A 13,139-nucleotide genomic window follows, 5' to 3' on the forward strand; every position below is an offset into this window, starting at 1 on the left:
GTAGGCCTATTTTAATACATTCATTAAAAAAAAACGGCAGTTCCTCCACCAGTCTTTAATTTTGCCCTTTTCAGGAATGCGATTGACATTGTCATAAGAAGAAAAAGATGTTACTTATTTTTTTTAATAGGCATGCCAGATCTTCTAGTTTTCTGTATGGATTCATTTGTGAGCTCATTGTGATAGAAAGTGAATTCTTGTCTTTTTCTTTGTTGAAACTGAGTCTAAAATAGAGAAAGAAGGTAACTGAATTAAACTTAACATCACATTTGTCTACAATGCGACTTTTTGAATGCTTTGAACTTGTATCCATTTGAGTTTTCTGCAATCTAATAAAAATGTTGCATCTGTATGTCATTTCATATTAAAAATAACTTTTTTTAATAATCCTTAAAATATTTTGTAGATTTATTTGAGCATAATTCTAATGTTTGTTAAATCAGACAATCTCCACATCCAGAGATTATTCTCACACATTACTATGAAACCAGATTTCAATCACTTGACTGAAACAGATGGTAATATATTTTGTCTTAAACTTCACAAGTTCATGAGGCATAAATGACAGACTTTCTTATTCCATTATTTCTTGTTTCACATAGAAATACAGGCATTGGTTTGGAAAGATGTGTCTAAATGCAAATATGTCAGGTAGAATGCTGGGAATCAGACATTTGGGAGTTTGGAAACAAATGCATTACAGCCTTGCGACTCTGCAATAGCTTCAGTGCTTTCACACAAAACAGACGCATTCACTGTCCTTGAGGTATTTATTATTATTGTGAAACTTTGTTTTGATCATATATTTTTTTGTAATTGTAAAGAAGTATATATTTGTATATACCTATTATATATTATATACCTATATATATAGGCCTATTTGTATTTGTGTGTAGGCTATACGCTATAGCACACCCGTGAATAAAAGAAAATAATAATAAATGTGAAAACACATGGTTCTGCTACCCTCTGCTGGCACGTAAGCATACAAACATACAGGATCATTGCACCTTCATGATTCAGCCTTCATAAGATATTCACTTTACCTCGATATTAATGTTTTGCTCTAAAAAAGATTGTTTTTCTCAGAGGAACCACCATTTCATCATTTCACAATGTAGGTTCACAAGCAAAATAAAATCTAATAACCGAGGAATATTTCCCATGCTATTTTGTTTTAGGCCTAGGGCCTATAGCTGGCCTAAATGAACAGAAATAATCATTTTAATTTAGATAGGCTAAACATTTCTATACAACACAACATATGTATAGGCCTACAGCCAATACAAAGTAGCCTATATGAATATCAATATTTATCCACATTTATTTTATTAAAACATTTAGCCCTATATGAAAAATGAGTGGCGACACGTCTAAATGAACCATTGAATCAGATAAATTGAAACAGAGAGTTTGAATTGATTCACCTAAAATGATTCGAATTTACTAACTCTGCTCTGCTGCCGTTTGTGCTGCTGCATTTTAATACGAGACGCCTTTAAAACATGTCTGTCTTAATGCTTTCATAAAGCTACGTTGTCTGAGAAAAGGTAGGATGAAGGATGCAGTTACACACTAATTTGTACAATTAGTTCACGATATGAATCGTGAATGTTCTGTTGGCCTGCATTAAAGGTGCTAAAGAGGATGTTTTGTTTTATACAGTTTTGCAATATTACTTTAAACTGTCTTTACTAACTGATAAAAGACTATTTATTAGGTGCACTGAAAGTAATAATATTAACATGCATCATCTGTGCACGAGGTAGGGCCTTAAAAACATCAGCCAACCGTTTACGCGATCATCGCGTAAACGATTGGCCCTCTGGCTTGTCAATCATTGCCATTACGTTCCATGTGAGAGACGTGCGCGGATTGGCCCTCTGCGCGCTCCAGTAACTTTCCACACTCTACAGGCGCCGCATGCAATGTTTTTTTCAGGAGACAGGAGTAACAACTGAAATCACCAATGAAATCTAACAACAACCGGCTCATAAATTTAGTTTCTAAATGCTCGAATCATGACAAAAAAAAACTATTTTTCAGGCTGGATCAAGCTAATGCGCATGCGCAGACCTAAATGCGCGTCTCTTCGGACGCGCGCGTCTGACTGTTTCTATAGAAACCGGTGATTCTAACGGCCGCTGAAGTGACGCGATGACTTTACCAGTCGGCGATTCATAAAAGATGAATCATTGTCTGGCCATCTGGAATTTTGGTATGGAGATAAAGGTTATAATTATATATTTTTTGTAGTATTCCACCACATCGTGTATGTATATTAGCACCATTTGTTGTTTTCTTGTGGTGTGAGATAGAGCGTTAGGACCCGGAAGCGCTGCCGCGTGACGTCAGACTTAACAACCGAATAGTCTTTGGTCAGACATAATGAATCCACTAACAGGACACAGCGAATGCTGGTGGTAAACAAACACCCGTGTTCCAATACTCGTGCACAAAATGAGCTGTGAAGGAGGGGGGGTTGTTCTTAGCTTGCGCTCATTTCAAAAACTCACTAATCGGTCTTTGTCAGACACGTGATTTTGTTGTGTGTGACGTCACCGCGGCGCCATATTTGTGGTATCCCTGCTGACTGTGAGAATGAAAGAGATTACGCGAGTTGAGATAACAAGCAAATAACTCGCAAAAATGAAGAAGCACAAGAAAAAAGTTAAAATGTCATATCGCGATAAACTCACCAAAGATGCCAGAGACCGTTATTTGGAGAAATTTTCATCCATTCATAACATAGATCAGTACGAACTGACTGCAGTAAGTTGGAGTGCTGCTGACCCCGCATTGCTACCTAAATCATCATACTTAAATATTGTAAACTATCTTGTTTATGGTATAAACGCATATACTAGTGAACAATTTAAAAACTATAAATATCTCGAAACCCACAACATTTCACTAATGGCTGGGTGCAGGATTTATTTATATTCTGAAGGAAGGACTGCGATAACACAGTAGTAAACGATAATGATGATGATGTCGTGTTAACTGTATATCATAAGTGCCTGATTAAGGATGGTTTAGTGTTGTGATCAGGAAGAATTTTGAACTAATACTACCCCTTTTTTCATGCATTTTTTTCTTTATTGCATTAAGTACATAAACCAATGTATAACACAATAAACATTGTTCCAATAAACAAGGCATCATCAGAGATGTATGTAGAATTTAATAGTGTATTTTATTATAGTACATTCTGATATAGTATACCTTTTAGAGCCAAAATAATTTGTAAATTATTGTCCTCCATCTACCTCTGTGCTGTCTGGGTCAATGACATTATGGGTCTTTTTTTTTTTCAAAAGGCCTTAATAATAATAAAAACAAAGATATGTCGTGCAAGTTAAATATCTGGTTTACAGATTGTGTATATTAGTAATTATCCTGTTAATACTATAAGTGCATATACCTGTGAACTCATAAAATAAATCTACAAATCACCATGAAAATTTAATTATACATGCTTTATTGTTCATGCAAGACTGGATAAAGCATCAGCACATTTTTACACTACAATTCTACAAAAGATTCAAACATGCGTTGTCAGATTGGATGGTTTCTCTGTGAAAATCTCAAAACAGTCAATAATCTCTGCTACTCTGTATTTAAACAAAGGAGACATATTTCTGTGCAAATCATCTCTGTCTGCCCATACAGCTGAAAGCTTCAGGTTTGCATATAGATATGACACATATGAAACAACAGTTTCATTGAATGTTCTGTATACTGTCTCAGGGGAAACATGAGAAGTGTTGTGTAGGCAGATCAAATCTGAGGTACATTAAGGTTCACAGAAGCATTTGAAATTTGTATTTGTTGCGTCTGGAATCAGAGGCACCAAAAAAAAAAAATTGTAATAACGCCATAAAGGTTCCCAGGTTTGGCAGACACGTATAGTACATTAACATCATCATCTCCAAAACAAACATCAGACATCCTGTACATATCAAGTCGGTTTACTTCTGCACATGCAGATCACCATCTCCTCCAGCCTCCTGCATCTTCTCAGTGTGAAGATGATCACTTTCTCCAGCCTGATGGACCATAGTGTCAGCTGACTGACTTGGGTAAAGTTGGTTTTATATTCGCACATTCGGACATCCGTATTCAATAGCCTTGTTAATCACACTACATTGGACATTCAGTGGACATTCACAAGTAAATATGCCATTAAACAATACTTGCCTATTTTGATCGACTGTGAAAAATGTTGTAAGTTGACAATCGTCGGTTGTCAATATCACGTCGCTGCTTAAAATTCGCAAACGTTAATTTATTGCATATTTATTGGAAAGTCTGAATTTATCAGAAGTCTGAATGTGCGAATATAAAACCAACTTTACCCAAGTAGCTGACTGCATTGTTTTTCCTTACTTAGTGTCTGTGTGTGCATCTCAATCAGCTCTGAGCTCTCCTGATCAGTTCCCTAACTACTGAACTAGGGAGCTGATTGAGACACAGCCTGTGTTTAATGCTGATGTGGCCTTAATGTAGGGAGGGATGGTGTCCAGTTGGGGTCAGTCTCCATAATCTTTAAGCAGGCTGATCTGCAATGAAATCAGAAGGTTTTTAGCTACGTAACATAAGACCACAGCTGTAAAAAGTAGTCAGAAAATTAGAATCAGCATATGGATATAGAGCAAAAATGTTGTACCTTAAGTATATAAAATAAAAATGCCTTAGCAAAATTAAGAATAAATTTTTTTTTTAGGCCTAGACATATTCAAGTAAAGGGATTCAGTTTAAATTGACTATTGTTTCATAGCACATACCATCCAAAAGCGTTGCTATAACGTTTGCTACTTTAGAAAACAGAAATCTCTAACTCACCTTTGTGAAAATGTAGAGAGCAAGCATACGTGAATGGAGATATCTTGACGAAAGTGATGTTTTGCGTCTCACCGCGGCATCCCATGCTATCCGGCGCCTCTGTTACTGCCTCTACATACTCTCCGTACAGCCTTTTTTTCAAGTAGGAAACCGACTAAATCTAATCTCGTAGTAAAGTTTTTGACATTTTCTATCGTGGGACATATTATTGCAGCTTTTCACACAACAAAAGTGTGCCATTTTTACAATGAAAAGAAGCCAAAGAAGAAACAACTCTGCACCGATACAGAGATTGTTTGGATACCTCACAAATGGCGGCGACGCCCATAATGCACTTCGGTTTTCACGAGCGTGACGTCACCTGACAAAGACCGATAGTCTTTTGGTTTCTCAGTCGACGAAAAGATCCTCTGTATCACTTTTAACCCAGCTCTAATAACAACAACAAACAATAGTGTTTCATCAACTTTGGCACCACCAAGCAGTAAAATATGAAAATTATAAAAAATATGTATTAAACTGGCCATTAAAACAAAGAGTGAAATAAATCTAAACAATTTCAATTTATTGTGTGAATTTTTTGACAACAGTGATAAGTGAGGACCAAACCAACCAAACCAAAATGCATTTTTTCAAATACTATGCAAAAATGTGAAAATATTTAATTGTATATATTCAGGATACATAAAATGCTGGCTATGAAGTTTTCCATTTTATTCTAAAAATTTGGAAAGGTTTTTTATTTAACAGAATACTGAGTAACTCAATTTGAAGTGTTGTGAAAAATTCTCACATGATGCATGCATGTCCATTGCTAGTAGACAAACTAGTAAGAGTGTGAGCACTAAGTTTATTTTCTGTACCAAAAGTTGACACAAGACACCAGGGGCCTGTACCATGATGGTAGTTGAAAACTCAAACTCAGGGTTATAGGATTTGTTTTGAGTTGACAAAACCAAACAACTACAATCCAGCTTTGTTGGTACCATGATGCTTATCATCAACTTTCTTTGTCAACTCAGGCTTTGATCCTGAGTCTGTAGAGTGCGTGCACATGAATGAGTGACATCAGTGGTGAACAGCCAATCACATGCCTTGCAACAGAGAGAAACTATGATTCACTTCTCGGGAAAGAGCCAGCGTGATTCAAAACTCTATTGCTGAAGGTTAAGAGATTGAAGAAAATGGAGTATTTAAACTCATTTATACTGACAAAAATACTTGTCCATGAAAGAGGACAGATAAAAGAAAGCGGCTTGCTCTATCAGTGCGAGTAAAACTTGTGAAGTTAGTTTATATAGTTGATAATAGTGATAGAGACTCAAACATGTAAGCTCACTTCATATTTAAAGTTTATTTACAAGCTTATTTATATTACATATGATCTGTATATATTAATATTCATTAAAACTAAATGCTTAATAATAACTGCTAAACTAAATTCGCTTGTGTGTAATGAATTAATAATAATATATCATATAATTATATAAATCATATATAAATCATAAAATAATTCTAAGTAATTATCATTAAAGCTAGACAATTGACAATTTTATTGTTTTGTTTTTTTGTTTTGTTTTTTTGTTTTTTGCTATAGTGACCTTTAATTTGGAGGAAGATAAACTGGGGAAGTGACTTTTATTGCGTTGGATTTATTGTGAAAAAGTATATAATACTTTTATTGCGTGTCAGTGTCACTTTGCTCACATCTGATTGGCCCAATTTCGGTTTGAGATCTCTAAACAAGAACATAACCTGCCCCGGAACAGGTTAGCTGTGGAGCGTAAGTTACTTTGGTGATGAACACCAATAAAAGCCAAGTCACTTTCATGGTACCTAAAACCCAGGATTGGCGCAAACTAATCTGAAATTTACCTGGCTAGCCAGCTAACCCATCTTCATTGTACAGGCCCCAGGTGTCAAATGTAGTTACATCACATTAAATTATCAGATGTCTCTGAAAAAAAATAAGTGTCTTTTAAACATTGTTTATATGTTGCCCTCAGCTCCTATTCTCAGACTTTCACATATCATTCATCTAAATCCAGTCTGACACAGAAAGTTACTCCCATTTGTTTGTCATTAGTTCGAAACTATACAGACATGATTTTTGGACTCACTTAGGCCTGGTCTATGTCTATGGTCTTCTTTTCACATAATCATGATGATTTGGCTTGCTCTAGTTTTATAATAGGTTTGATGGATTTAGGGTCCTAATATAAACAGTAAAGTTGCTTATGGCAGGAAAGCGATCACCTGTGGATCCTCAGGCTGAATACACACGTGGCATTGACTGGATTTTTAGACATCTCATAAATAGTATGTGTCTAGTTTATTGAGATGTCTCATTTACTTGTCCTCTAGGCCAGTGGTTCTCAAACTTTTTAGCGTGGAGTACCCCCTGAAGGGATTCCCATCCTTCTGCGTACCCCCTCTCTTCCACTTCGACTGCAGTCACACCTTTTCCATTAAGAGATAATATTTGCCCCCTAAATTGATTTTCCAGTGCATATTTTTACGTTTATGAATAACTTTATAAAATAAATAATGTTTTAAATAAAAAATGTTTAATAGAGAAATATGCAATGATGGTAAAACGAAGTGATACTTTTAAATATTAAACTAAAACTGCCAGTAGGTGGCAGCAAGTCACTATTTTTATTAGTGAGTCATAGAGTCATTCATTCTGTAACGAAGCAATTGGCTGTGAATGAATCATTGAATCATTGACTCTCACGATTCGTTCAAAGCCGCATTCGTGTGTTGTAGTTCTGCTCTGGTTTTCGTTAGAAATATTTTTTCGTTGCAAAATAGATTAAATACTGACAGTACTTTGTTTAAAATGTACGTTTTGTCTTTTGACCTGTTGTAATGCACGTTTGCAGTCATGTGGATATTTGGGTACAATTGCATTCTTCCTCGTTATCAACATTAAATACAAGAACTCACACAAGGTATGTTTTTGTATCGAAGAAAGTTTGAGTCTTAAATTGATATAAATCCACTATCTGTGTCTATTTGTTCTTCATGCGAGTGCTAAATCCCCACTTTTACAAAGGTGCATTGTCGCGCGATTTAAGGCAGCAGAATCTGCACGCAATCTATCATATATTATGCATGCTGCTTGTGTGGATGCAGTCATTTTAGACTGCAAAACATGCGGTAATTTGATTAAAGGTCCCGTTCTTTGTGATCCCATGTTTCAAACTTTAGTTAGTGTGTAATGTTGTTGTTAGAGTATAAATAAAATCTGTAAAATTTTAAAGCTCAAAGTTCAATGCGAAGCGAGATATTTTATTTAACAGAAGTCGCCTACATCGAACGGACAGTTTGGACTACATCCCTCTACTTCCTTCTTTAATGACGTCACTAAAACTGTTTTTTGACTAACCTCCGCCCACAGGAATACACAAGAGTTGCGTTTGTAGAGTGTGTTTGTCGCCATGTCGTCGAAACGCTGTTATTTTCATCCCGCAGTCCAATCACCGGGTCTGATTCCAGATCAAATTGAAAGGGTAAAATTAAAGACATGTTTACAATAACACTGAGCGCGTGCATCTCCCCGTTATGGTAAGAGGCGTGACCTTTCCGGGCAAGGAGCGCTAAACTGCTGTCGAATCACAACACAGGAACCGCTGGCACAATCAGAACTCGTTACGTATTTCTGAAGGAGGGACTTCATAGAACAAGGAAGTCATCAGCCCGTTTTTATGACAGTGGAAACAGCGGTATACAGATAAGTAAATTATGTGAAAAATACTGTGTTTTTTTACACGCGAAACATGAACACATGTTATATTGCACACTATAAACACAATCAAAGCTTAAAAAAAACACGAAAAACGGGACCTTTAAATGTAATGGATTTACGGCATTTTGTCAGTTAGAAATACATGCTTTTAATATTATTTTAAGGTATGGTAGAGTTAAATTAACTACTCCGCATTTTGTTCGCGTACCCCAGTTTGAGAAACACTGCTCTAGGCTATAGCTACTGTAAGTTTCTGAATCAAGTGAGTCATCAATTTTTTTTTCCTGAGCTGCAAGTAATATTTGGCTTTTTTCCAGTTTAGTGGAAAATTTACTTTTCAAATTGGGTCATTCCATGTCAAATAAATCAAATTTTGGAAACTTCCCTGGCTCAAATTTTTAATTTTGTTAATATTTTTATAGCAATTCACTATTTTGTAGAGGGGCGTCAAAATGACTTTAAAAAGCCAAATTACAGGGGGGTAAAAATGACTTTAAAAAGATGGCAGCATCATTATTTTATTTTTACACAGAGATTGGCAGGTCTATTAGTTAAATCTGTTGACTTTAGCAATCTTTGTTGCATTATATGCCAACGGTGACAGTTCAAAAATGGGGAAAAGCACTTCTTGTGTTTTTTGCCTCAAGTTTACATGCCTGTAACTCAAGAAGTAGTAAAGATATCTTACCCAATTTTAAAGTATGACCCAATTTGACACATATTTACCCAATTTGGAAGTAATTTTACATCTATGACATAATATTTTGGCTTTCTTCTTCATTTATGTATTTCTTTCACCAGAAAAAGATGGGGACCTTTGGTTGAGTTGACACGGAATGACCCAATTACTCTACACAACATTGTTTCAACTAGATTATTTTTTATTAATGTTAAAGTTAATTAATAGTAATTATGATCATATTAATAATTTAAAATAATTGTATAACTTCACAGTGTTATGTGTTATGCTACACACCTTTATAGAGATTTAATAAATTCTGCATCATTTAAACAAACTCCTATATATACTAATATATATGAGATTAACCTGACTGACTTTATTCAGGTGTTTCTGACTTCACTCTGTGTCAGAGGCCGTAAAGATGTCCGGTGAGTATGATGATGGATGTTCAGCTTTCTGGGAACCAAATGAAACACAGATGAAGTGCAGGTGAACAGTATCATGATGTATTTTATGCTGGGTGAAATTTTTGGCAAAGAGATTTAGCTTTCAATCTTGTAATGCTAGCTATAATGCAATTTCAACTGGTGAAAATAACAATTAGTTATATCTGCAATTTACTAGTCATGATTACATTTTCACTAATAAGAATAGCATTTTTTCGAATCAAGATTGATTTCTGACTAGTGATCATGATTCAAATTAATAGAAAAAAACTAAAATGCCGTTTACTACATTTAAAAAACATTGGGAGTCAGTGGAGACCAATGAATAGTAAAAATTCAATTATGCTTGTATGGGCTTGGAATTTTTTTAGTAGGCTTGTCAAAATTGAATTATGGATAAAAATACTGACTTTTACCACTACTTTTACTACTAATACTAAATTACTAAAGTGTAATAATAGTTTAAAAGATCTCTGAAATTGCAGTTTTTACTAGTCATAATTGGATTACAACTTGTACTGTTGGGGAGTGCAAAAGCTAAAACTGAGAAATGGACCAAAGTTTAGACATTTACAGTGATCATAGTATATGTTGCTTCTCTTTTGAAGCAGGACAATAACATATGGTATGCTATATGTTTTTGTGATATATATATGCGAGGAAAATTATGTACAGATATTCTGCATGTATTGATAGTTTGGTATTCTACACCATGTATTGACACATTTCTTGGAGGCCCACAATTCTTGGAGAACATCTTTGAGAACGGTGTTATTCTGATTCTTTTCAGCTATTTTCACTTTAAGCCCTGTTGTCATCATTGCCACAAAACAGAATTTATGTTTCTGCTCAAATTCAAAATGTTTTATTGTTTTATTACTGCCTGGCATGCTTTGAACACCACATGCTTTGATGTTTCAGCTTCATTTTAGTGCTGTACAGTGGTGTTTCCACACAGCATGCTGACATACATGGCATGTAGCTGTATATCACAAAAGGTCAGGACGTTAACAATCCCTGCTGGAGATTTCCCATGAATCCTTTAAGCATTTTAAAGACCATTGATGTGTTTTTTTAATTTAAAGTTATTACATACAAAATCATAAAGAGCTTCGCATGATTTCAAGATTTCTTTTGTACATTTAAAAGAAAGTATCCTCATAGCTAGTTTAATTAGTAGTGGATCAGTAGTTAATGTATGTTTTAATATACATGAGTCATTTGTTATACATTACAATATATTATTCATAAATGAAATTGATTTTGAACTCCAACATGCTTTGAAAAAAAAAAATGAAAACAGTTTTTGTCATATTAATGAACAGCCATGCATCTTATAATAATATAGCAGTATGTAAAAATGGGTGGGTTCATGGGAGGAGCTCTGGATATTAGTGTTCCTCTGGATGGCAGCAGATGCTTTACATGAATGGAGTTGATGCACATTATTACAGTTCTTCTCTTATACAGCAAATCCATGCACTCTTCACACATATCCATTGATTCTCAGTCATTTCATATGGCATCTTTTTATTGCATGTGGATCTCTCACACAGAAGAGGCTGTGAAGTCTGTCATACGTTTCTGATCTTCATTTTTCAGGTTGGACTCAAGCTGGTACTGTACTGAAATAAGAGCTGCTTTACACAGTAAGTGCACATTTTGCTTGCATTAGTAGTTTAGTTTATGATACTGTTATGTTTGAAGAGTTCAGTAAAGTTAGTTAAAATCATGAGAATCATGAGAAAATAACTTCTTTGCTATTCTACTTTTTCGATCCTACACAAGGTAATGTGGCAATATAATGTTAATACAATGTTTTGGGTATTTAGAGTGAAAAATAAATAAACAGCTGCTGATTTCAAACTTTGAATGTGGCAATGCGTGTGCATTGTGCGTTATCCATCCTTAATATTGTGTGGGCATCTGTCTCTCTGCTACTGTAGTGATGAAGCTGCTGTGTGCAAGTTGGCTGGTTTTGCTGTTGGGAGTTCAGCTTGTTTTCGCTCAGCTGGAGGATCTTGATGATGATGCTGATGATGATGATGTAGAAAACAAGAGAAATGGAAGAAACAAAAATAAACCAATCACCTCAAATGTCATCCCAAAAAACAACGGTAAATATTATTTGCCGTTCAACTCAGCAAACAGCAAGTACATAGTGAGCAGGTGGCTTACAAATACTGTATTTACTTTCTTATTAAAAACTCTTGTTTTCAACTAAGCACAAGTATATGTTTGCAGGTGGTATGAGATAGTCGAGAGAGATTTCATTCATGCATCTGTCATGCAGGGTGTGGTCCTCAACTTTGACGTGAAATATTTTGATTGAGTATGATTTTTTAACAAATGAAACTGATTTAAATACTTCTCAAGACTTAATTACTTCTCATTGAGTATGATTTTTTTTAAACCAATGAAATTGGTTTAAAAAAAAAATACTTAGTCCTACGGTCTGCTCTGCTCACTGTCCTGGGGCAAATTTTCATCTTTGTCATGTTACTTTTTCTTCATAAATGTGATTTACTGTAGACTGGGGCCATTGCAGATAGATTACATTTACTTTTACCATTACATTTGTTTTTGGCAGACACTTTATGGTATTTATGTAATACCTAAGGAGTTATCAGATGATTCTAGTCAAATAGGAGTCACTGGCTGTCCTTTAGTGTCAGAACACATTACATTGTATGCAGTCATTTTTTTCACTTTGTTATTCCAAGTTTTAGATATTTTGGTATTTAAAATAAGCAAAAATACAATGTTGCCTAGCTGAAATAAAATAGGTTAAAGTTTTGTTTTTCTATTTCAGTTAATGTTTATTAGCAATTTTAGTTTTGGTTGGCTAACTATAATAACCCTAGTATGCTTTTGTTATTTTTTCTGTGGGCCACAACAAGATTTTTTGAAGAATCTTCACACAACTCTTTTTCAAATTCAATAAAAGTCCATATTTACAGCTGTCAAGCTCCAAATAAAGACAAAAAACACCATAAACCCAAATAAAATGTCAGAAGTCATGTTTGACGTCAATGATATTTGCTCTCAAGACACGCAAAAAACAAAGATGTTTGAAAAAGGTCTTTTTGTCCAATCTGAAATTGTCAAAATAACATGCTTTTGAATTTACAGTGCTCAGCGTAAATGAGTACACCCCCTTTGAAAAGTAAAATTTTAAACAATATCTCAATGAACACAAAAACAATTTCCAAAATGTTGACAAGACTAAGTTTTATATAACATCTGTTTAATTTATAACATGAAAGTAAGATTAATAATATAACTTAGAAAACAACATTTTCAGTTTTACTCAAATTAGGGTGATGCAAAAATGAGTACACCCCACTGAAAGTCTCTGGAGCAAAGCTAAATTTTAGACTACAAATGTCTAATTTAACAAGAATTCAACCACAGG

At 34.7% G+C, this 13,139-nt stretch overlaps 1 protein-coding gene across 2 annotated transcripts in view; it reads left to right on the forward strand.

Annotated features, from left to right (window-relative positions):
* The first annotated feature begins 9,282 nt into the window (after positions 1-9,282).
* The window catches only part of col28a2b (collagen, type XXVIII, alpha 2b), a 36,404-nt gene continuing 32,547 nt past the window's right edge, over positions 9,283-13,139 (forward strand). The window contains exons 1-3 of one of the 2 annotated variants that reach the window (XM_048200206.1): positions 9,283-9,706; positions 11,327-11,373; positions 11,671-11,841. In XM_048200206.1, the coding sequence (XP_048056163.1) occupies positions 9,555-9,706; positions 11,327-11,373; positions 11,671-11,841 (370 nt within the window). In that variant the 5' untranslated portion in view covers positions 9,283-9,554. Of the gene's footprint in view, positions 9,768-11,326; positions 11,374-11,670; positions 11,842-13,139 lie in introns of both variants that reach the window. The other variant, XM_048200207.1, reaches the window with a different exon arrangement.

The sequence above is a fragment of the Megalobrama amblycephala genome, linkage group LG8, assembly GCF_018812025.1.
Source record: "Megalobrama amblycephala isolate DHTTF-2021 linkage group LG8, ASM1881202v1, whole genome shotgun sequence".
Classification (NCBI taxonomy): domain Eukaryota; kingdom Metazoa; phylum Chordata; class Actinopteri; order Cypriniformes; family Xenocyprididae; genus Megalobrama; species Megalobrama amblycephala.